Genomic DNA, 25,850 nt, shown 5'->3' with positions numbered 1-25,850 from the left:
CATCTTTAATACTTTAGCTTTAAAATGTAAATGATATCGGTTGAGAAGCGTTGAAGTCAGAAATGGAAGTTGTTCCTCAGATAACAGCAGAAAAAAATTCCACAGTAACGGATCTACACACAGTAGACAGGTTAGTTTTACCCTGCTGATGATGTGTTGTTGCAACAGTAATCCAATGTCAGGAAACACTGTACGACCTGATTCACTAATATCCTGTGTAAAGCAGGTTAGATTGAGTGTTTATGCTTTATCTCGGTGATCATTAAGACTACGGAAACAGGAGCATTCAGATGAGGATTTAGTGTGTGTTGTTGCTTTCAGTCAGCATGAAGTCGTACTTCAGAGTGGAACAGCAAATAAACTGAATTTGCTAAATGAGATCAAGAAGGTAAACTGAAAAAGGTACAATGAAGTCAGACTTTATAAAGTTGTGAGGAGCCAGCTGGGGAAAGAGCAGACAGAAAAGTAGCATCTCTGTTAAAAGATGAACTAATTTACAACACAGTTATTGCGAGACATGGTAAATCACACTGTGTTATGAGTTAAGCACCTGTTAGCCAAGCACACGTCAAGCAGCTGCAGCGAGAGGATCAATCGTCTGGAGCGAGTCAATTTAAGACTTTGTTGTACCAGGCTTTAAAGCAATTTGGAGATATTTTCAGGAGGTATGAGAAATTCTGGATTTTTTAATTACAATCACAAGCGAAAAGGCAAAAGCACAACTTTGGTTTCATTTTCAGTGTCGGTTTGCGTGACAGTATTGCTACTGACTATCACTGCCACTGAACAGGCACTTCTTAGAAATGCCTCCCAAGGTGGAACTTTTTGAAAATGCTCTCTCATTCACAGTGTAAAGAGGTAGAAGTGGTGCTGCTCCTGTCGTCGGGCTGGGAGCTGCAGACGTGTCGGTAAAGAGCAGCTCCGGCTCGGTTGTTAATTCAAGGTCAGACTAACTTCCATCTCTGATCTCTGCCTCCAGCGGATCTGTCTTAAATATCTGCAGAGATATCTGGCTTCACTGAGGAAGTTCAGGAGGAAAGTGAAAACAGGATTATTTTTGGGGGGAAATTTCAAACTTCTTGGTAACTGAAGCCGGCTGTTTTCATAATGAGCCAATGATTGCTCTCTGAGCCGAGCCGCTAGGTGTTCGGGATGGACTCTCTGTGCTCGCTCGACTTGCCGGTGTCGGTGAGGCCTGACAGGCTTGGCTGATATGAATTTAGTGTGCAGCTGAGGAAAAAGGCTGCCTCATCACAGACTCGAGCATCGGAGGGTCTGATCAGGACCTTCAAATAATCACAGCAAACACACTGACCTGTGCGATTAGAACGTATCCCGGTTAGAAGGAAAAGTGATTGAAGTGACCTTGAATGCATCATAGATGTGTTTCTGCACGTCTCATACTTTCATTACAGGCATTTGTAGAACTTAAATAGTTTGAGATCCAACAATCCACTGAGCAACAGTAATAATAATAATAAAAATAATGCGTTTTTTATTTTTATAGTGCTTACAGTTTACATAGTTACATTAAAAAATCAGCAAATGCAAGAACAGAAAACACTGTGCCGTGTATTTTTGATGATTTATTTGATTTTTTTAACAACATACCTCTCTCATTCTGAAATGTCAATAAAGCTCAACTATGACTACAAGAATTATTAGATAACTAAATGAAAAACAAATATTTCCCCATTTCATTTGTTTAATTTTGTCAATTAAAGTCAAAATAATAAACTTTTGAAGAAGTCACTGCTAAAACGAGGACCCACCACCAAGAATTAGCTGTAGTGTGGCACCTGAAAGCAAAGTGGAAACTTTCTACCTTCCAAACATGGATTTTTAACCTTCAGTCAGAGAGAAACTGGCTGCATGCAGTTCCCCAGCTGCTGCTGATAACCAACCAGCCACAGCCTGTCGCTTCCAATCGCCAGGCCTGATGCTAACCACATGCTATTAACACTGAAAGGGTCGAGCAGCTCAACACGACACTCGAGACTCAATGATTTCCAGAACAACATTAACCGAAGTATCAATGTCTGTAATTAGGAAAAAAGATCTGCAGCAGCCGAGGATGTTACGCTTGTCAGTATTGACCATTATTACATTATTAGTCGCTGTAGTCTGTAATGCTGTGTTCTGACACTGGACTGGCAAATCAGCCAGACTGTGAGTCAGAACACCTTGGACAGCTACTGTCCTTCAGTTGTGTATTGGTTTGCCATGATCAGCCCAAAAGGCCTCTGCTTTGAGGTAAGTTTGATCTAAAGTTTTAACCTCACGAGACATTTCACTGTAGCTTCATCACGGTGTGGGAGCCGCTCAGTTGTCTGTCAGTTGGAACGATGCAAGTTGAATCCCCCATCGGTCCTTCTGACAAGGAAGCTCCAAATTGTCCTCAGTGGAGGAACGAGCTGCCTCCGTTGGTGTATGAGCGATGGTGACTAACATGGCAAAGCGCTTTGGGTCCTGTTAAGCTTGTGGAAATGCTCTACATCGCAGAAATCCATTATGCAGAGGAGATAAATTTCATCCCTCCCTGCTATAAAAATGACAAACCGAAAGGATGAATATAAAGACCGGGGGAGGGACCTGGGTGTAATATATATGGGTCACTGGCACAGCCTGTAAAATCAACTGAAACTCTGAACAGTGTCTTTCCCATCCCAGATAGTTTTGCTCAATACTTTATTTACTGGTGTTTTGTTTGGTGACAATGTTCAATTCTTCATCAGCCACCTCTGGGACGACCGAGAGGAGAGGCTGAAAAGGTCACGAGTCGGGGTATTTGTGCAGAAATGCCAGGAAATTTACACTGAAAGGGCAGCAACTAACTTTTATAACTAGAGACTGTCAGAGCAGAACCAGCAGCTGTCTGTTTATCCCATCTGGACTGAATAATTTATGAAAAAAATTAAATGAAAAAACCACTAGTGGACCTCTTAAGGACTTTGCGATTATGATCTTGCGCTCTTTTTAAACTGTATATATGCTCATGTACGACATCTGGCCTGGGTAAGCTCACTGGACAGCTAAGGCTTCAAAAGCCTCACACAGCAGCAGCTGCCACACAGAACACAAAAGTCCCCTGAAAACCACGGGGAACGCTGGCGTCCATGATGGACCAAGAGCTAAAGTTCAGTCCAGCACCCCCCACTGCATCATCCATCCTGCTGGCAGCTTTCCATTTACTGAATAAAAAAGTGGATGAACTGGGGGAGTGCAGGAGGTCTGTGGCCTTTTGTTACTGGTTTTCTCCTGGACTCTGCAGTGATTTCTTACCACTATACCTCTGGGACCAGGAGCCCATGGGGAAGCCTGGAGGTGGATTTAGTGGACCTTTATAAATCTATGTACAGACCTGCTTTGCTAATTTATGTTCTTGCTCATAATGTGGAGAGTGTTTGTTGGAGGACTGGCTGCAGAGAGTTTTTATGGTTTCATAAATCCACATTATGAAACATGTTAACTTCTAAACTATGTCCTAAGGTTTTGGTCCCCGATTTTTCTGAAAGACTATGATTTTTCTGTGGATTATTAGCATTGCTATTTAAATGAACTTTTAATTTTTTCATTGATTGCAATCATGTACTTGAATGTACTTAAAAAATATGTGAAAAGGAAGGAACACGTTTCAGAGATACTCTACTGTTTCAATCAAGGACACATGAGATGCGGTTGCATGAGTGATAACCCTAACCTTAACCTGAGAACTTTGCTGAACATTCTTCACTTGTTTGCATGTTTCCTTGTAGAGGTACCACTGTGCAGCATGAATAGGAGCAGGCATCGTCCCGAACAGCTATAAAAATGATCCAGCAGCCAAGGCGACGCGAAGACGAGGATACGGTTCCCTCCCTTCAAATCTCCCAGCTCAGGAGGCCATTATTATGTTGCTCACTGCATTCTGACATGTTTTGGATGCTGCTGAGGTCAAGGTGAACTTCATTATCCCCAAGCGGCAGCTTGTGGCGCAGCCAGCAGTAAAGCCTGAACAACAGAGACAACACACACACACACACACACACCCTTTCTTTTTGCAGCTACTGAGCGGGCAGATGGAAGCAAGAGCCGGAGTTCTTTTATATGTTGGATCAACACATCGGAAAATTGAAATGAGACTTTTCTAAACACATGTGGCTCAGTTAGTTGGGTTTGTGGTTTTTCAAGGTTGACGTTTCCTCGTCTTCCCCAGTCAAAGGGTTCTTGAGCAAGACACTGAACCCTCAAACTGCCTCCAGAGGATGGATCGAAGCGCTTTGCACACTGAATCAGTCAAAAAGCCTGATACGAGAAACATCTGATTGAATCACGCAGCTCATCGACACTCTGCTGTATTTTAATGACCTTCATGTTGGCCGTTGGAAGAACACGAGGTCTCGTGATTGAACTTTAGAAGTTAGATTGTTCAATTTCTTTGACACAGAGGGGAAAACTTTCGTATAAATGCTTATTTTATTCATCTCTCAAATTCTCTCCTTTTATTTAAAGGATGACTGCTCTCTACAGTGGCTACAGTTAGCGTTTTCCTGGTTCTATATATTTTTTCAAACGATAATTCTTGATTGATGGTTTCACATTGACATATTTTCTTTCTATTCTAAATTATGAATTTATTAATTCAACCAAGATGACACTTTGTTTAACTGACTCAACTAAGTTGTTTGATGAACACAATTGTTTCGTTCTTTTCTTTAACGTTTCCCACCGGTTTTTCACTGTCTCGACTTCCTTAAAGAAAGGAGGAAAAAGCAGTGACGTTGTTGTCCTCCGTCGTCCTCCAAGCCGGGTTGAACTGAGGAGAGCATTCAGGCTGATACCCGAAGTAATTCGACAGTCATGCCGTTGTAAAGAACGGAGTGAAATAGGGCCGCGTCCTCCCCGCAAATACAAACACAACTGCTTCATTACCTGCTAAAAGCAATTACCCGAAGAAACCAGACATTATTAATGGAGAAGACCAAGAACCTGTCAGTCACTGTCCCAGAAAGAAACGTTCTCTGAGACCGTTAGCGGTTGACGGTAGGTATCCAGAGGGCCGACGCCATGTGAGTTACATTAAAATGAGTCACATGAAGGTAAACACTGAAATGACACATCACAATAGTTCACTGTTACTACAGTGTCCAGAATTAATAAGAAACTCAGTCATTTGTGTATTTCCATTTCCCTACAAACTCCCCGACGTCTCGAGCCTCTCCGAAGTCCGACGCAGCGTCAGTCAACCTTCCTGTGTGTTTTTCCACCCTGAAAGATGGAATTTTGTTCAGCCTCTCGTGCAGGGAGCATTAGATTGACTGAGACTGGACTGTAACACAGTGCACTAACTATTTGTGGAAACATGCTTCCTTCTCCTTCTCCCCTCAGCGGTCGGGGCAGTGGAGTAGTAAAGTAGAAAACTGTATTTCACTTCCACTTCAATTCAGCGTGTTCATATTGTGTGCTTCTACTGTGCGATCTAATGAGGTGTGGCGCTGTGAGGGGAAATGAAGGTGGGCTCACACTTCCCTTCAAGCTGCCCCTGCTGAAGTGATTGATTGGTTGACACTTGCAGCAGCCGGCCCCGGGAAAGGTGGGGTCATACATAAACATGCGCCCACTGCAGCAGGGTTATTAAAGCCTCCATCACCGCCTCACACCACTCCGTCCTCTCCCTCTATCCTTCACAGGTAATGTGTTTGTGGTGAGCCTGGCCTTCGCGGACCTGGTGGTTGCTTTCTACCCCTACCCCCTGGTGTTGTACGCCATCTTCCACGACGGCTGGTCACTGGGTGAGACCCAATGCAAGGTGAGCTGTTGGATCTCCAAACATTTCTAGCAGCTGAATTTGGATGGAAACCTCCTATAAAAGTTGACATATTGTCAACAAAAGGCTGAAGAAGAGAGAAACGGCTGAAAAAGCATTTATCAACCCATTAGGGCTCATTTATACTCATACATATGCATGAAAATTAATTTGTTTTCATGACTGACAGTGGTATGGACAGTGCCTCCTGATTAATGTCATGTTATGATGCAAAGTGACAACTGAGTTAATGCACTGGGCTACGTGATCGATTGGCACATTATTTTGGCACATATGCACTGAAAATAACATTTGCTTATTTGAACAGTAACATGCTGCATGAGTACCGCAGTGTGGATTTATTGCTATTCATCATTAAAGCCTCTTTTTGACAGCTGTCTGAGAGACAAAACAAGAACATCAGGCACCATGAAAGTGATTCATTATGGTTGGGTAAATTTGTGGGAAATTGAATACACACCACATGTTCTGTGGTGCAACATGAAAGCCGTCTGAGAGCCGACGGAGCGATATGTGTGGCGTATCAGGGCACATTTACACGACAACCATTTCAAGTGAAAACGCAAATCTTTTGTTGCCTGTTGAGTTTCTGTTTACATGACAACGGTGCTCAGAAACACTGAAGATGCAACTTTTTAAAAACAGCTTCCAAAGTCAGAATTTTATGAAAATGCTCCAAAGCCGTTGCTATGGATCAGACAAAAACGACACGAGCACCACGGCTGTAAATGATTTGCAATTAGATGGACAATGACCATGTCCAGCATGCCAGGCCATCTCATGGCCTGGAAGCAAAGAAGTTTTCTGAAACAAGAAACACCAAAATTATGAGATTTCACTTTAACTGTTGCATAAACGATGCCTCATGAGTGCTGCATTTACTTGACGGGGCTCTCTTGTGGTCCTCTCCAATAGTATTTCATACAAATGTGTCCCAGAGGACACTGAACACCACCCGAAAGCCCACAAAAGGAGAGTGAGTATGTAAATAGTCTTTGGGAAAACGCAGATTCAGGGTTTAGCTCTTTTTTTTAATGATCATTAGTGTTCTCTGCAGAGCATCTGCCAATGCAGAGACCACAGGAGAGCTGCCTCCATCATCAAGGACCCCCACCCACCCCCAACATGGACTATTCGCACTCCTGCCTTCAGGTCGGAAGTACAGGAGTGTGAAACGCAGGTCCACCAGATTTAAGAACTCTTTCTTCCCAACGGCCATCAGACAGACATTTGACAGCTTGGGGGTAAAAGCTGTTTCGGAGTCTGTTGGTTTTGACTCTCAGTGTCATATCTATTTTATACTTTTTTTTTTTAATATACTCTTGGCATCCATTATGGGCTGTAGAGTAAGAAGTGCATTTTACAGGGAAACATGTTTCTTTACTGTGCAAATGACAAGAACTAAATCTTTGAATTCTTTGAATCTTTAGGTAAAAATAATAGTACAGAAATACAATTATTAGCATCATGTGAAAACAATTTTTTGGGTGGTCCAGTCCCATGAATTGCAAGTTTATAGAAGGATGCTGGTTATTGATTCTTATTGTAGCTGGTGTTGATGATGAACATGTATCCACAGGAGATTTGGTGATGTGAAAAACAAAAAAAAACCCAAATATAATTGTCATGTTTGGGCCTTGTGTTGCTGATTTCTCTAGATTTTGTGATCTCCATTGTTTGATGTTATGTACTGTATGTTGGTATGAAAACCAGCTCACTTCTCAATCCATGATTTGGAAAGTCATAAAAACTATATAAGCTGATTTTGAAAAATGCTGGGTTGAGATGTATCGATAGTATCAGGGGCGATAGAACAGTGATATCTGTGGTTTGAAAAATCCTTCATAATAAAGACAAACATAAGGTGTAAATTATGTTCTGCCAAAAAAATCAAGAGGAGGTGAAATTAAGTTTATAAGACACCAGCAACTGGATCAGCAGAGACACTTGGACCAGCAGAGTTCAGGGCTCACACACCATCGATGCTACACATGACTGAAGATTCACTGACTAACAGCGAGCTGCAGAGCGTAGCACCAAATAGCAAGCTCAGTCTCTCGGTTCATCATTTGACCCAGTTGTACTCCTCCGGGTTTTTTTGGACTTACTTCTTTAGCCGTTTCTTGCTCTGTGGATGTCTTCATTTAAATGTTTTTTCTTTGACTTTCACCTCTTAGAACCTGGCATCAGTAGCTAACCCATTTCTCTGGCCGCCGCAGGTAAGCGGCTTCCTGATGGGCCTGAGCGTCATCGGCTCCATCTTCAACATCACGGGCATCGCCATCAACCGGTACTGCTACATCTGCCACAGCTTCAGCTACGACAAACTGTACAGCTACCGCAACACGCTGCTGCTGGTGGCGCTCATCTGGCTGCTGACCATCATCGCCATCGTGCCCAACCTCTTCGTTGGCTCCCTGCAGTACGACCCGCGGATCTACTCCTGCACGTTTGCACAGACTGCCAGCTCGTCGTACACCATCACGGTGGTGGTCATCCACTTCTTCGTGCCCATCGCCGTGGTCACCTTCTGCTACCTGCGCATCTGGATCCTGGTCATCCAGGTGAGGCGGAGGGTGAAGACCGAGGTGCGTCCGCGCCTCAAGCCAAGTGACCTGAGAAATTTCATCACCATGTTCGTGGTGTTCGTGTTGTTCGCCATTTGCTGGGCGCCGCTCAACTTCATCGGGCTGGCCGTGGCGATCGACCCCGATTCCGTGGTGCCCCGCATCCCCGAGTGGCTCTTCGTGGTCAGCTACTTCATGGCTTACTTCAACAGTTGCCTTAACGCCATCATCTATGGCCTGCTCAACCAGAACTTCCGCCGGGAGTACAAGCGGATCATCATGTCCGTGTGGATGCCGCACCTCTTCTTCCAGGAGACGTCGCGAGGGGGCACCGAAGGCATGAAGAGCAAGCCGTCCCCGGGACTCAACAACAACGAGCAAGTGAAAGGAGAGACCCTGTGATGCCATTTCTCCTCTTCTTTCATTTTCTCATCCCCCCTCTTTCCCGCCCTCCTCGTCTGCTGTGCTCTCGTGTGCAGTGCCACCCATCATATGTGCCAAAGCAATGAACTCCAGAACTCCAGGCAGCAAGTGTGAGCAAGGCTTTAATAGGGGGGAAAAAAAGGCGTAGAAAGAGGCATATATACACCAACAGCTGTGGTATTCAAGTTTTATAAGTGTGCCATTCATAAAATCTCAGGCTCATCAATTTTGGTTTGCACCTATAATAATGGTAATCGCACAAAATTTACGACAAAGCGGTTAAAAAATGTCCAGGAGGACATTCATGCTATCAAAGAGTTAATGTGAAGATGTGCATTACATAATATTTCAGATCGGGTGGAGTCAGAGGGAAACGGAGGGGAAAAAAAGAGACACTTTGGCCAGAGTGTATTAAAAAATACATCTGTCAAATCAGGAATACGAGAACATAGAATCACTGAATACAATGGGATTCATGCCGTTACATAACAGGATATTTAACATAGACCTCACTGCTTATCAATGCTAGTGAAAGTAATCATCTGTAGAAGTCACACTTATAAATATCAGTGTAATTCTTTGTTCATCTGAAGGTTTTGTTTCCTGTTTCAACTGTATTTTTTCTTTATTAGAATCAGACATCAGGATTTTGCAGCCAAGGAACAAAAGTAAACCAACAAAACCAAACTGACAAACAAATGATGCCTTAATTTCAGCATTGCTTTGCAGCACCAGAAACCTGAAGTCTGTCCAGATGTTTGACAGTTTGCCAAAACACCTGGAAAATAGACGTGAATGTTTTCCCTGCCTTTTTAATGCTTATCAGCAGAACTTTTCACAGTCTTTGCTACATCACAGTTATTGGCATCTCGGGCCCCATTTACTGGACGATGATGCTTCAAGGGAAAACGCACCTTTTCTTGCATGGTTTCTCGTTTCCACGGTAACGCCAGAAACGATGTAGTTTTCATGTTTGGCCACTCGTTGGTGCTATTGTTTATGAAACCACACAGGTGCGTGTAGAGAACAACACGCACCACTACTGCGTAAACGGACACCTGTAACGCAAGAAAAGTTTCTCCTTTTCACTTTTTTAAAATGGTTGCCATGGAAACGGGCCATAAGCGGACTCACCGAGCACGTTGTCCGTAGAGAAGGAGCGAGAGCTGCAGAGGAATCTCTCTGACCTTGCTGCTCCGTCCTCTGGAGAGCAGCTCTGGTCCTGTTTCGCTTCAGTCCTCCTCGCTGTGGACTGACCCTCGTCGTTACTCCTTCACCTGATGAATTCCTTCTGACAGCCGCATGAAAGACGGCACGCTCTAAGTAACATTGACATCTGGCTCCAGCCACACATCGACTGGAGTGAATTAAACACTTGAAAGAGAGTCAACAGTGACTTTCCGGAGTTAATGATGGCTTTATATTACCAGTAACTAGTAAGAAAAAAAAACACTGCACTGCTTCAGGAGAACAACATCTTCCATACCATAACAGTTTGATTTTCTTTCAGACCTCAGAGAGAAAAATGATGGTAATGAGAGACTCATTATTGGACATTCTGAGGGGCTTGATGGGAAAACCATTACATTCAGGTCTACTGAAGCAGGAAGACACATTAAATGCAGGACAGGGACCCAGGATTAAACACCCCTTGTTCTCCAAGGTTACAGGAAGCTAATATTCCACATTACAAGAGAAATGCAAGTGTCCAGTATTTAAATACTGACTTCTGATTCTTAAAACCTCAAAATATGTCAAACCATTGCAGAAAAGTTTGGATTTCTATTACTTAAGAAACAAATTGAATTGTTTGATTTAATCTTATTTTCTCTGTCTGTTCCTCACTCTGGAACTGGATGTAATGAAACATTTGCAGAATCAGTGTCCTAAGAAGGTCAGGGTGGAGAGTTGGTGCAATGTGAGGGCAAAAGCATAATTTCCTGATTTCTGGGAGCAAAACTGTTCATCAAGGCAGAAGATGAGTCCTGGTTTCTGGAGGAGCAAAGTCCTGCAAGATTTAGATGGTCTCAGCTCCAACAGTCGACTCAAGCTTTCTGCAGAACGTCATGAATTAATAGAGAAGAAAATGTGTGTGTCAGTGGAATCCAGAGCAAAATCAGAAAACTCTGCTCTCTTAATACCCTTTTCAGAACCATCCTTAAAAAGTCCCTGTAAAAGGTCATCAAGAGGTGAAGTTAACACAACAACCTTCAGACCTAAAGCTCTGTAGCACTTCATTCCTGCTGTAAATCAGTTTTTACTGACTCTTTGTTCGGGGGATGAGACACGCCTCAGCTTCCATGTGAAAACCAACATTGATGAGCCTTTAACACGAACTGTACGTTCTTCTGCATTCTGCTTTGTACACCTCAGGGTGCCTACCTCCTCTGCTGTGTGGCAAATGTATATTTGAAAGCAGGGGGCACCAAAAGATTTAGTGTTTTACATCGAGAAGTCCACGGTGGCGGCATGAAGTCCTGCTCAGCAGACTGCTGCGGGAGCTCTGTACTGTTTTAGTAATGTTCTGCTGTGCTGTACGTTCACACAGTTTCAACGGTACACTGCATACCAGTAGCAGGCGATTCCTTTTAATCAATTTAGTTTCTTTCCCTCCAAAAAAACAGACCCCGACGTTGGTTTTTGTTGTGTTTTTTTTTTTTTTTCATACTTTCTTATAAGAACTGTGGAGAAACGCACCACAACACAGTGACTCCCTGACAGATGTCTTTCACTTTGTTACTTGTGAATGCCTCAAATTTCTAACGGGCATTTCCAAGGATTGTCAATAAGGTGCCTGTTTATTGCTCATCGCCTCAAATATAAACTATTTACCAAAAAAAGAAAAAAAAAAGGATCTTGGAACCATGCTGACAATGGGTTTCAGGTATATTGTTACAGAAATCACTCATCAGCTTATATAGAGTCAAGGTGTGTTCACACTGAACAGGAAGCCAATTGTACAATCTGCATCAACACACAGGTTCAGAATAACACAGCTGCTTCTTCATTTTATAACAAGTGTAACTCCTTTCAAAGGTTCAAAAAATACTATTTGATCTCACTAGATCTTTATTGTATTCATTTGAAATATATAGCCCACTTCTGCAGTGCCACAACAATGATATACAAAATTAGCTCCAAAGATCTAACAGACTTATATGTAGTGACGGCACTAAACTGTTCATATACATCTTCATTTGGCAATTATAATACTCGGAGGCATCTATTTCAGAGGTTAATGCTATATAAAAAGAACTAGATTTTGGGGATTTCTCCAAACAGCTCAAAGTGCTTGTAGCAAACTTTTTGAAGCCTTCATACCTCATAAATGAAAAAAAAAAAAATGCAAGTCAAACTTAACTTAGTCAAACTTAAAGCATGGCAACAATTTAAGAAGCCCTCATGCTGAGAGAGAAAAAATAGTTTTAAAAATTGTATTGAAATGAAATCAGTATGAGAATCAACCTGCGACCTCTGAGGCCTCCTTCAGAAGGTAATATTTCAAGAGGAAATGCATCTTTTCTATGTTTTCGTTACAGAAAACTTTCACATTCACACGGCAACAGCAGAAACAGTGAAAAAAATGTAGTCTTCTCGTTGACCACTGGTGGGCGCTGCTGTCAGTGCATTTTATTTCTGTATGTGTTTTAAAGACTTCTATGTCAGAACAAACTTTTTGTTTTATATCAGCATTTTTATAGAACTCAAGTAGCAGACAGCTCGCGAATATAAAGTCTGCATCTCACTTTGGTGGGAATATAAACCAGAGACTGTAAAAAGCTGTTAAATTTGAGCAAATGTCAGAAAAAAAAGAGCTTCTCAGTTCTGTCTGAACACACCTTTAAACAACTCAACTGTTGCAGAATTATTAACCCTGGTTTGTATGTCCAATTCTTAGTAATTTTTAGATATATAAGCTAAAAAAATGAATAAAATCCAGACGGTATATAAAAGCACAACTATCTATGAAGCCCGGACGACAGTGTACTTATGCAGTTTACAGGTTAAAATCTTAGTAAAGTTTTGATCTTAGTAACGATGAAACTCACCACTTTTTCTATGCATTTCATGTTTCATGTCACGACCAGAGAACATGACAGTAAAAGAGACTCTATACTGCTCAATGTGAATAATGCTACCGTTTCTATCCAAGTTGATCTTAGTAAAAAAAAAAAGAACAAAAACAAACAAACAAACAAAAAAAAAAACAAACAACCCAGAGTGAATGAATCGTCACGTGCTGATGTGCAGGTTTGTCCTGGACACACTGCTGAAGACTGTGCATGAGGTTATTATGACTGACCTGTAATGGTTTACTTGTTCGCTGATTATATTTGTGTTTTCGCATCGGATTTGGAAAACTGTGAAGAACGAAGGTTTATTAGACTATTTGTTACAGGATAAAGACGGACTTTGCACTATTTTATGGAAGCACTAGGCGGTTTTTCAAATATACAGTGCCTGTAGTTATTTCATTCACCTCGATGGAGATTTTCTGCTTTCATTGCTGTTACAAATGGAATCAAAGTCGATTTCTTTGGCTTTTATGACACAAATCAAAACAAAAACCCTGAAATCAACAATTTCTCAACAAGATATTAGTGAATCAATAAAAATGTTCTTGTAAACTGGTGTCTGCAATAATGTTCATCCACTTCAATCCTATTTATCGCAAAGCTGTGTCAGGCAATGATTCTTAATTTGATCAAAGTCTTCACTTTGTCTCCAGAATGTTCATCATTAAGTATTTCCATGCAGCTTTACTGAGTGTCAGGTCTTTTCTTTACTGGGGGAAAAAAAGCTCAAGTCAAAGTTTCCTGCTGATTAAATCAGTGTCTTCCAGGATTTCTCAGTAAAAGCCTTTATTACCTTTCAAAGCCTTCCACACAGCACTGAATGGAGGTATTAGTTGAGCATGATGCTGCCACCACCATGCTTCATAGTGGAGATTGGCCACGTTTACATGAGTTTTAATTCCTCTTTAATTCAGAATAAAACTTAATTCTGCTTTAAAGGTGCATTAAGGAGTTTGCACGTTTTATGCAAAATGTGCACGGAAGAGAGGAACTCCTTCCTCACTCTTTTAGTAGCGCTCAAGTAAAATTTAAGTTTCTTTTACCTGGTGGGGTCTGTGCTGGAGTTGTGGCAGTGCTAGAAGCTGGCATTTTCTTACTTTCTGGAAGATCCTGCTCAGTTGTTGCTCACTAAGCATCTGGTGGAGTAATGGCGGACAAAACGAAACCTAACTAAATCAGGCCAGCCGGAGCGCACATTACGTCATTCCTTTCAAATTCTCCCTAAAAAAATTCTGGTGCCGGACCAGCACTGCAACTTTCAAGTGACAATTTAGCGCTGTTAGTGGTACTTGCAATGAATATGTCAGAGCACATTGTACACATCATTAAAAATATGTAACATATTTACGGTGGAAAATAAGTATTTTTAAAGTTGAAAAACTCCTTAATGTACCTTTAAAGTCACCTCGTAAACACCTAATCCCAAATGAAAAAGATTATTCTGAATTCCAAATAAAGTATTTGGTTTATTCTTTTTATTTTCAAGTGGAATTAAATAATTTCTCGATCATGTAAACCTTTATTTCACTTTAGGCTAATTACCATCATCTGCTTATGCACGTTCTATTGTACTGTCACAATGACACACATATTCCAAGATGGCCACCAGAAGCAAGCGTTGGACTGAAACAATTGATTTAACGGTAAGCTTAGAAGAATTATAATGAAAGGAGCGGATGGATGGAAGCATGAAAATGCAGACCTTTTTAAAGCTGTCGCATCAAAGTTAATCAAGAAAGAAAAAGAGAAAAAAATTGCCTGAACGAGAGTTACTCAATCCAGAATTACTATTCTCAACATCAAAAGAAAGGAGAATACTTTAACTCTAAATTATTTGATTCAGAATTTATTTCACAATTAAAAAAAACAACATGTAACCGTGGCCAGTGTGTGAGATGCATTGATAGTTGAAAAGACTCCTTCTGATCCCATCAGACCAAAGACAATTCTTCCTTGAAGTCTCCCACATTTATGAACAGGTTTAGACTGAAGGTTTTTTTTTTTTTTTTTTTTTTTACTCAACACTTGTCTGAAGAATTTATCAACGTCTGAGATGCTGAATCTTTCAAGTCACGTCTTCTAGCTTAGTTCTTGAGGACTCCAAACACATTTTACCTGCAACATGGTCATTTGAACACATTGCTTTTAAAAAAGTTTTGTTCATTGCGCCTAACTCATTAGAAACGTTCTCCATGTATGCAGACGATAGTGTAGTAAATAGTAGTGAATGTAAACTTTGTTGGAGGAGAGCGGTTTACTTTCTACTAAACCTGATGACAAAATCATTGGTAATTCAGGTATGAAACAACAATTTTGGTGCAAAATCGCCAACATATGAGCGATTTTATCCATCCACTGACCTATACATCTCAAAGAGCATCTTTTCTCTGATCCTCCATGCGTCATTGCAGTAAAATACTGATAAACCAAAAGGTTAATATGGAAACAGGGCGAGGTGTTTTTTTTTTCTTTTTTTTTCGTAGGTTAATGTGAAAAAGCCAAGTTATTATGACCAGGATTCCATTTATGAAAGCAATTAAAGAGGAAAACATGCAGGAGAAGTATACGTTTACTGGCCATGTATGTTTGCTTTCACATTATCTTCTGAAATATCTCACAAACTGTGTACAATATTGTGCTGCAGGATGGAAGAAGCCTGTTCTGAAACAAGCAGGACGAATCTGGGAACCCTTCCTGCTCTCGGCTGCAGGAGGGACCAGCTTTTTCTCACTTACACGCCTTCATATCTCTCTGTGAGTTATTTCTGATGTTTCAGCAGGTCGCTCTGATTTGTCCCTTATTTTTGTTGCAAACTCAGCACTTCCTCCTGTCTTACCTTTCTTTTCTTTTTTTTTTCTTCATAAGTTTGTCACTTGCTGTGCTTCAGGAACACAATCCGATACTGACTGTGGGACTTTGTCGCATGAATCGGATGTCAACAGAACCTTTGATGATGTACTTCCCAGCAGAAAACTGGATTTTGGGGGGAAAAAAATTTTACAACAAAATGTAAATTATTGCTGATAAACTGAGGTCATGATAAATCCGTAAAGTTTTTCTTCCTGTGTATTTACAGCAACAAATTCTACTGCAGCCCTCATATTTTACTCCTAACGTCTGATGAAAAACACAGCAGGCGCAGAATGCATCATAAAAATAAGCCATCGGTGAAGAGATACGCCCACATTCCAGAGATTCTTTATCTTGTAATTATATCTTCTGTTCGAACAGGGGATTAAACACAAGGACATTAATTGCGTCCTTGCTTTAAAAAGTTTACTCTGACAGCAGATTTTAGCAGCCTGTAACAGGTACGCTGCGGTGGGAGGGAAGCGAACGGACGCCTTGTGGGAGGCTTCTGTTGTCATCCAAGGACAAACTATAACTTTATAAAGTCGCATAATAACGTCACATGAAGATGTTGGTGGATCAAACACAAACTGTGGCTCATTTTCACTGTAAGAATAAATCCCCAGAACAGAAGACGCAATGTTTCCCGCTGGGAGTCTTCAGCCCATCACACACTTGAGTTCTCCTTTCCTTCATATTCAGAGAGAAGCTGTTTTTATATTTAGGTGAAAAACATTTTAGGAATAATTAGATGTTACATTTGAAAGTTTGAGTACTTGTCCTTGTGAGGATGTTACGTAGACTTAATATAATCAAAACCAAATCCCGACCTGACCCTGAATCTTTCCACGTCTGCTGTTCCTTCACGACGACTGAAATGCTGCTGAAGGTTTTTTCAGGCGGTTGATGTTCCCAGTCCACTCCCTCATTTGGACGGTAGCCACAGTTTGATTTTCACACGTTTCGAACAGTTTGAGATGATTTGGGCCAAAAGTTCTGCAGAATTCAATGGAGGCTCTTGACATGTGGGTAGGTTTGACAAACTCCAACATTCTGGTGCATTTCGGAGAGTTGCTGAGACACAGCTGGGGTGGAGCTTCAGCTTTGTGAGAGGACAGGAAGTGGAGGACCGCTCTCATTTATCATCATATTGAGAGCTTTTCTGGCTCCTTAAAGTCTGTCAAAAAAAAGCTAATTTAGATTTTAGTTTTGTGACATAACCAATCTAGACATAACCAGACAGAGCTAAAGTGAGCTAACGCAAACTCAGAACTATTTTTTTGGCCAACTACAATCCCTTAAATCAACCAATACATTCCAAAACGTTATGTTTGGTTTTATTTCATATTGGCAGCAGCTGGTGGAGAAAGAAATGCAACAGATGGGAAAGACCTGGAGCAGTATTTCAGTCATGGAGAAGGACCAGCAGAAGTAGCTGCGCGCCACGCCACTTGGCATCATCAGTATGAGTGAGTGAGGGAGGATTGTACAACATTTCCATGTTGATGGTGTTTCTGATGAAGATGAAAAAACACCACCAAAAAGTATCAAAAATTACCTTGCAAAGACCAATTTACCTGAAAAGAAGAAAGTAGAACACTTAAACTATATGTTTTGGTGTCTTATACAAATGCATTTCTAGCTGGGCTTTCTGTTTTAAATTTTACATTATCTGGATGAAATGAAAAACAAAGTGAAAACACTTTTTAACCTACCTGGCTGGCTCATGATAGGGTTTTTAAATTTCTTCAGAATATATGTATAACTGCTTTACACAGACTTTAAAGCAAAGCCTGTTCAACTCAGAGCTCTGCCAAAGTTTGAGGTCTTCTTATACCGGCTTCCTGTGAGTTATCTTATCAGGAAATGAAGGATTGATAATAATATTAATATTAAAATAAATCTGTAAAGTGTGAGCATATTTTGCCATTGTGTTTTTATTCCTTCGGGGGTTTATTCCCTGGGGGGGCTGGACTGTTGTAGTTATCGGAACAGTTGGATCACATCCACTGGATGTGTCACAATTGGATTTTATTCAAACAAACTTTCAGTAGATCAGTCCTTAAACTGTTTAATAAATTCAGAAAAAAAATTATAACTGTTTCTCTGGTCTTTTAATCAGCATCTAATGTCTTTCCAGCCATTAGCAATTTCAAACTCGGTGTGAAAAGCTGCACTAACAGCACTGCAGCAGCAGCAGCGCTGTGAGGGAATGTACAAGAAAGTTGCAAATAATAATCACAAACTGTGCAAATCCTGTCATGATTGATTTGTTTGACAAAGAAGACTCCGAGCAAAGCTTCTGAAAAGTTTGCACAGCACCACACAGTCAGTTTTTCTCCAGTTCAAACGATGCTGCTCATCATTCAAACACATGGTTTTCCAAATATTGACTTGATTTAGACATATTACTGAGGAGCATTGAGTAATATTATAAGTACAATTTCTTACTTTTTGAGCTACTTTTACATTTGATGCTTCCTATGAATCAATCTTGACAACACGTTTGAAGACCTTGCCTTGTAGCTTCTCATTTTTTCCCAGTTATTTTGTGCTGTGGCTTGATTTTTGGTGAAATTACAGAAATCAACGGCCGCAACACGAACAAGACAGCTCTTGCTTGTTTTTTGTTTTTCCTTCGGCCTGCTGGATTTGTCAAATGACACACCAAAGTTCACAACGTTTGGACTCGCTCTCAACCTGGAACATTTTCAGCCTTCAGTCAGTTGCTGTCCTACGAAACACTCCTGAGGTCAAGATTACTTTCAGTTCTTCATCTGGGACTCACAAATCGCTTAGTGGTCTTTATAAGTGGGGAGAGTTGAAACAGAAGGACAATGTATTGTATTACAGATATTAAAAAGATGACTGAAACATTATTTATGAGTTCACCATTGTACATGTGTTTGCCACTGTAAAAAAGGTGAAACATCAATAAAAAAAACACATTATTTTTCATTTTCTGAACTTTTTTTTTTTTAATGTGGTTTCCATTGATTGAAGATTGGTCACTGACTCCAGGGGGTCTGGTCCAAACAGGCTTCAGCTGGTCGAAACCAGGCGCTTCTCCCATCGCTAAGGTTCATAGCGTGCATGCTAACTGTGTAGCCTACGTGTGGCTAACGTGCTAGCTACAGGGTTTTCGGTGTAAACAGACGTCGCTTTCCAGACTTTTCTGTACAAATGGAAAGTTTTCTGAAGCGAAAACATGAAAATGATCATTTCACGTGAAAATCTGTTGGGTAAACGTGGTGAACGGGTGGTCAGAAGACGCAGAACGCCCTTCAAGTCACTGTGGAATGAATCCTACACTCGCATCGATTTCTTATTAAGCAGTCATTTTCATCACAGTGGAGTTTTTCACCTCATACAAACACACACACACACACACACACACACACACACACACACACACACACACACACACACACACACACGTTTGTACAGCTATATGTTGTGAGGATATTCATTGACATAATGCATTTCCTAGCCCCTTACCCTAACCCTAACCATCAAAAATTAATTCCTAACCCTAACCCTAACCCATACCCTAAACCTAACCTAAACCTAATTGTAACCCTAAACCAAAAATCAAGTCTTAACTCTCAAAAAGGCCAAAAAAGGTGTGTCAAATAGTGAGGACCGGCAAAAATGTCCTCACTTTCTGAAAATTGTCCTCACTTGTAAGGTTAAAAACCCAATGTCCTCACAAAAGGTCCTCACAACATATAGCTGTACAAGTACACACACACACACACACACACACACACACACACACACACACACACACACGCGCACACACACACACACTTTTGTCATTCTTTACTTTTAGCTGTCACTTTTGCAAAAAGTTGAACTTGCATTGACTCTTGGCATCGTTTTTTTTTCCGGATCCTCGGTGTGTTGTTGAGTTTTCTTTGCCCTCTGTGTCAACTTGCAGGCGCACATCATGTCTTCTCCAGGTCGTGTATGAAATCTTTGCACGACTGAGCATCTGGAGGTTCAATGGAGGTTCAACATCTACCAAAAGCCCATCTTAGTCCGGGCTGACGACAGCGTCATTTACAGGTATTTGTAGAGGGAGCAACAATCTTTACCAAATCAAGCCTATTACTGAAGGGCCAGCTGGATTATACCAATATTCTTATATAGATTTGTTGCATTCAAGCTTTGATACAAACAAGTTAGAGAACTCCTAAGGACCCTGAGCCCCACAAGTTCTCCCAGAGAGATTTGACACTGGGCCATATCAGTGACAATACGGTGAAGGCTCTTTCACTTAAAATAACACTATTTGTTATCACAGTCTTGAAGCAACATGGCAGTCTCCCAGACAGAACTGACAGCTGATCCATACTATCAGTATCAACAAGACGATTTCAATCCCCCTAAAATTTAGCTAGTGATGCTTCTAGATGAAGCATGTGGCGATCAGGGCACACTAAAAATATACACAGAAGAGGTGAGATTAAAAAAGGGGGCAGGTAGTGGTATCTGAGAAAATGTGATAAGTTACAATGTGATTGTGTGAGCTTCTGATGTCATATATATGCAAGTTTTTCAACTTTCAGTTTTTACCTGATCACTTACGGTGTGTTTCCACCAGATGCGTTTAACGCGCGACAAATGACATTGCGCCGTGCTAGACGCCCGAGTTTTGTCGCTGGTGTGTGAATTCATTCGCATGGCGCGTCATGCTGGTAAAAATATGCAACACAAAACATCTTGCAGAAACATCACAGCCCTCCTCATCACCGTCTCCTGCACATCAGCAATGGGCAGGATTCCTCTGATGTTTGTGTCAGGAGTGGTGTGCAGTTTGACCCAATTGCAGAGAGACAGAGGCAGGATCGATGATTGAACAGGTTTATTTAGTGCAGGAAAACCACGTGGGCTGCAGCCTGGCAGCAGCCTCACAGGTTGGCTGGGGGCGAGGTCGTGGCGTGGCGGTGGCAAGGTCGTGGCGTGGCGAGGCCGTGGCGTGGCGAAATCCCTCACAGAGTACAGCAGAGCAGGGAAGAACTTGTGCAGCAGCACAGCAGGCTGGTGAGGATCACAATCCAGCATGGACCAGGTGACTGGGAGAAGTTTAAATAGGCAGGCAGAGTGGCAGCCCCCAGCTGAATGCTATGAGTAATCAGCAGGACCCAGGGAGACCGGGACTGCCCATAGCCTGCCAGAGCAGAATCCTGACAGTTTGTTCCACAGTCCTGTGTGCACCCGGCTGTCTGTCTCTGTGTGCGTGTGTGTGTGTGTGTGTGTGTGTGTGTGTGTTCCATTGCTAAAACCTCTGATAAAGCGGTCAATACGGTGTTTGAAATTAACTGGTGTCCTTGTTAACTGGTGACTGACTTCCTTTAGCATTTCCTGCTGCTGCTGCTACTGGCAGCAGATGCTGAAATTAGACTCATTAAAGGTCTGACACGGCTTTTTGTTTGGTTGTTAACATCTTATCAGCAACAAGGGACGTGAAAGAACCCCAGTCGCCAGTTAATAGGGAACCAGTTATTCCAAAACACCGGCTCCTCTCCGGGTTCTGGACACTTCTCCTCTGGTTAGCTGCTGCGTTCAGGTGACTGGAGCGAGCTGCGGAAAACTGAAACTCGGTCGGTCACATGAAAGCAGCGGTGACAGCTGGACTCGGAGACACTCAGCAGACACGTGAAGGAAGCGTGGACAATTTGCACAAAGGAACGGCTCTCAGACAGCTGTGAACCGGCTCTCATCGTTCACTTAAAAGAGCCGTTCAAACGAACGGCTCGTTCATTGAACGTCACAGCACTACCAGGAGCTGCGCCTGGACGACGTCCGGTTCCAGCACTACTTCCGGCTGACGCTGTGTTTCCATCAGAAGCGGTGAACAAATGAGATCACGCACGCAGCTCGCCGCTCACCTTGGCATCATGCCAACTGTTCTGCGTGGTCGGAGCCCTGCATGCCCTACATCAGTATGTCCATGAAGACCTCCACGCTGATAGGCTGTCCTGCGAATTCGCTTGAAAAGTTCAATTTCAACTCGAGCAACAAGCGTGGAGCGATGAAGCGGCGGGCTTCGGGCGGCGACCGGCGAGCGGGGCCGACTGGCAGTGCAAGTTGACGGGCGCGTGGATTTGTCGCTGGAAACGCTCGCCGCCAGCCGCTCAAGATTGAGCGACAATCGCTTCATTACATTGACTTTGTATGTAATCTCATCGCACGAAAAATTTGCGTCTCGTCCGGTGGAAACACACCGTTAGAGAACAATGGGATTTGATGAAAACGTATTGTTTTTGTAAGGGCTTCCATGCAGAGTGCAACATTTTCCAAAGGCCACTTCTCTTTTTTGAGCCAGTCGGCACTGCACATGAAAAATACAGTCGTGGAAAACAGTTTCATAGGTAACAGATTGACAGTAACAATGGAGGAATCCAGAGTATCTGAATTTAAGGGTGCTTTCACACCTACAGCATCTGGTCCGCTTGAAGCGGACTAGCGTCCCCAACTCCTGCAGGTTCGGTTCGTACGCGCTGGTGTGAAAGCAGACCAGTTAGTTTTGGTCCGGGACAAAGAACCGCACCGAGACCTCCTCGAGGAGGTGGTCTCGGTGCGGTCTCGGCGCGGTCCGCTGCTGGTGTGAAAGTTGACCAGCCTCGGTCTTGTCCGCGCTGTTGTGGAGAAGGCTTTTTGGTCGGCGGAGGCTTCCGTAGCAAGCCGCGCAGCACATCACGTCACACATGCTGGCCAATCAGGGTTCACTTCCGCCACCCAAAACACATTATTATGTGAACAGCGCCACCAAGGGGCAGGAGGGTCATAGTGGATAGTTCATCTGCAAAAACAAGTGGTGTGAATGCGAACCGAACCAGTTGACAGCTGCAACATTTATGAATAATTTATGTCCGAACCGAACCACTCTAGCGGACTAGTAGGTGTGAAAGCACCCTAACAGTGCCTGTTATTACCACACCCTCATCTGTATAACGTGAGACAAATTGCCTACATACACTGAGTTGGCTTATCTGCAACAGAAATACAATTTAAAGTTTTTCATTGTTCTCTCTGTGCATGCATTGGAGATTGTATATTTTTAAAAAGCACAGCACCCACTAGTGGCCTTAAAAGTAAAATGTTGGCCTTTCCTGGTGTTTCCATGTGTGCAACAGTAGCTTTCAAAACTTTCCATCCAATGCAAAGGTTTACTATTAAGTGAAATGAGAATGAGATGTCCGTCTGTGGGATGAACCAGAAGTCAGAAATTGGAGCTGAGCATTTAAAAAAAAACTGCCACAAGATAACATGCCAGAGTTTACACTTACAAATGTTATCACAGACACAGCTAGAGTCACGAGGAGGCGTTCGTGGCGTTGCCCCCCTCAGATCAACATTCACAGGCAGTCGTTGGAGAGAGCTGTTGTTAAGTGGTGATTGAACAGACTTTGACATGGAAATCCAGACGCAGGTGAAGACTGGTCCAGGCTATAATACCGCTATCTTGGTCCTGGCTTTTGGGGGTTTTGTTGATCTGGTTGTGTGGAATAATACATGAGATCACTCATGGCTGAGTGCAGGCACTGAGCAGTGGTGGAACGTATAGAACATACTCTCTGGGGATGCTTGACGCATCGTCTCAACAGTGGGCGGCGGCAGAACAATTCCATACCCTACCTCCTGGGTCACCCCTGACATCTATCAGCCCTGGCACTGGGCCAGGGACCACACAGCGGTGTCGTGCTGAACAGGAAGGTTGTGCGATCAGATTGGTGTCAGTCTTCGAGTGGAGTTTGCATGTTCTTCCTTTTCATGCACGTCCACAGCCCAAAGACCTGCTGACCATTACCTGGATGTATGGGACTGTGGTAAAACGCTGGCATCATTACAAAGATCAAAGTAGGAGGCATGTCATCTATAATGTGATTGTGTATGTGTGTTATAATAAAGGAGCATTTCAGTGTTTCTCTCTCGGTTGATCTTCTTCATGTTAATACTGTGGACTTTCCACCCCTGTGACTCCACTTTCTGCCTGTCTCTTTGTATCCATTCCTTTCCGAGCCGTTCCTCTTTGCTCATGCACATGCTCAGTTGTCGCTCCCCTCTGTGAGCAGCGCCTGAGGCATGATGGGAGATTAATGCATACAAATTGCCTCTGTCGGCCCAAACATTACTTAAGTTCCAGGGTGGCCGTCATCCTGGCAGAGGAGTCGAATAACTGCTGACAGGAGCGGCAGTGGCTACAGGCATGAAGAGATGGCTGAATATTGATTTCCCCTGAAACCTGTGCATCCTGCCATGGCGGCAGCGCCTCAGCACTTCGGGCTGGAACTCGCCGTCCGGCTCTTATTGTGCACACCTTGCATGTCTAGACACATATTAGCAGGGAAAACGTCCTTGATTCAAAGTCGCAGGGGAGCGCAGTCATACCTGGAGCGGCGCGAACAATCGGCACTCGCAGCTCCGGCATTGAGGCGTCGAACCCCCGCCATCAGTCTACTGCAAACAAGGACATGTGGCTCACGGTGCTCTCCACATGGAACCGCATCTCAAATAAACAAAGACAAATGGGCTTTGTGTTTGGGCAGCTTGGTGTAACCGGCTCGGACACGTCTTATGGATCTCAATTATCTGGCTCGTAATATTTGTGAGCCAGACTGTGTGTTCAGACAGTTTGGGAATTTACTGCTCTGAATCAAGCAGACTCATCGGGGTCTGTTTTAAAGGTCTTGTGCATCTCAGATTGTTTTGGAATACATTGAAGTGCACTTTGAGAAGAAGAAAGTCGACTAAAGTGGCTTTTCTTATGTTTGTGGCAGGTCGGCTCTCGGATAGTCAGACTCCCTCCTCCACCCGCTGATGCTCTTCCTGCTCAGTTTGGATCAGGATCCATGGTCTCATGGATGGGATTCATATTTTGCTGATTGTTTAAACGCAAATATTCACAGATATTTTATGCATGGCCTGTTAATTTAAAGATCAGCCCATTTACAGCTGATATAATAAGGCTGAAGCCACCTGCTGCATATTCATGCATGCTTCCCTGCAATAATCCTGTTTTGCCCTGAACTTTTTTTTGTAATTGCTTGAGGGAAAACCAGATCTGAGTTTATGAATGACATTACTGAAGAAGTTAAACATAAAACAGATCTCTGTGTTTTGAGGGTCGTATGGCCTTTGCTATTTTGCCAGCCTTATGAATTTCTGGTATTGTTGTTTTGACTTTGTGTTTCGTAATTAGATCAACTTTGTAAATGTTTTAAACAACTGATTTATTGCCAGAGTTTCAGCGCACCAACTTTGACCAGGCACTTATCTTCTTTTATTATGATGTACCTCCAGAGTCCTGTCAGAAAGACAGCAGTGAGCTGTGGGCGTCTCTCCTCCGTTCACTGCATGAGAGAAGAGCTGGAAGGATCTCACTGGAATCAACCACGATGCAGAAACTCACTTTCCTAAATTTGAGAACACGACCTTCAGGGAAGGCATTTCTGAAGACGTCTAAAGCGTCCTGAATACTGATAAGAGTGTGTATGGGTGTGAGAGCACTGTTTCAGCTCAGGACAACACAAAAGGGTTTAGAGAGAGTTCAGTCCAGGTCGGAGTTCTGAAAGTAAAAGGAGATTTGGTTCCATATGAAGCTTCCTTCTGAACTCACTTCTCCTCATCTAACTTCTGTCAGTTAGTGATGATCAGGCACATTTTTTTTTCCCCCTTGGACACTATAATTTGGGAATAATGAGCAAGTAAATTTCACCCCTTATGAGACGTGGTTCAGGCTGTGAGACAGCCTAAACTAATGATGCTCCCTCCACCGTGCATTGTGCTGCATATATAACTACCCATGATTCCATGAAGAAAACTGCATAATTTCAAAGGTTACACAAAGTTCTTTATGCACTTGTGTATATTAATCAATGAGTAAAGCTCATGCATAACACCGCACGGATCACTTAGATAAAACATCTCCCATCGGAGGGAATGTGGCTGTTGGCATTCGTTCAACTCGCCTCACAAATTAGCTGACGTATCTAAAAAATATATATTCTTCTTTAGAGGCTGCACCTATTTCTGTAGGTGTGATGGTGATTAAGTACTGCCGTGAGTAGTTCCCTGTATAAGGAGCTTAGCGTATGTGATGGATGACTAACTGCTTCAACA

General features: G+C 42.6%; 1 protein-coding gene across 1 annotated transcript in view; it reads left to right on the top strand.

Moving 5' to 3' along the window:
- LOC115401098 (melatonin receptor type 1B-like) overlaps positions 1-8,926 on the top strand; it is a 61,122-nt gene extending 52,196 nt beyond the window's left edge. The window contains exons 2-3 of the mRNA XM_030109270.1: positions 5,670-5,788; positions 8,026-8,926. Of these exons, the coding sequence (XP_029965130.1) occupies positions 5,670-5,788; positions 8,026-8,775 (869 nt within the window). The 3' untranslated portion in view covers positions 8,776-8,926. The remainder of the gene's footprint in view (positions 1-5,669; positions 5,789-8,025) is intronic.
- Positions 8,927-25,850: the final 16,924 nt, after the last annotated feature.

The sequence above is a fragment of the Salarias fasciatus genome, chromosome 14 (genome assembly GCF_902148845.1).
Source record: "Salarias fasciatus chromosome 14, fSalaFa1.1, whole genome shotgun sequence".
NCBI classification, from domain to species: domain Eukaryota; kingdom Metazoa; phylum Chordata; class Actinopteri; order Blenniiformes; family Blenniidae; genus Salarias; species Salarias fasciatus.
The sequence above is the reverse complement of the archived record's forward strand: the minus strand, read 5'-3'. Positions and strand labels throughout refer to the sequence as shown.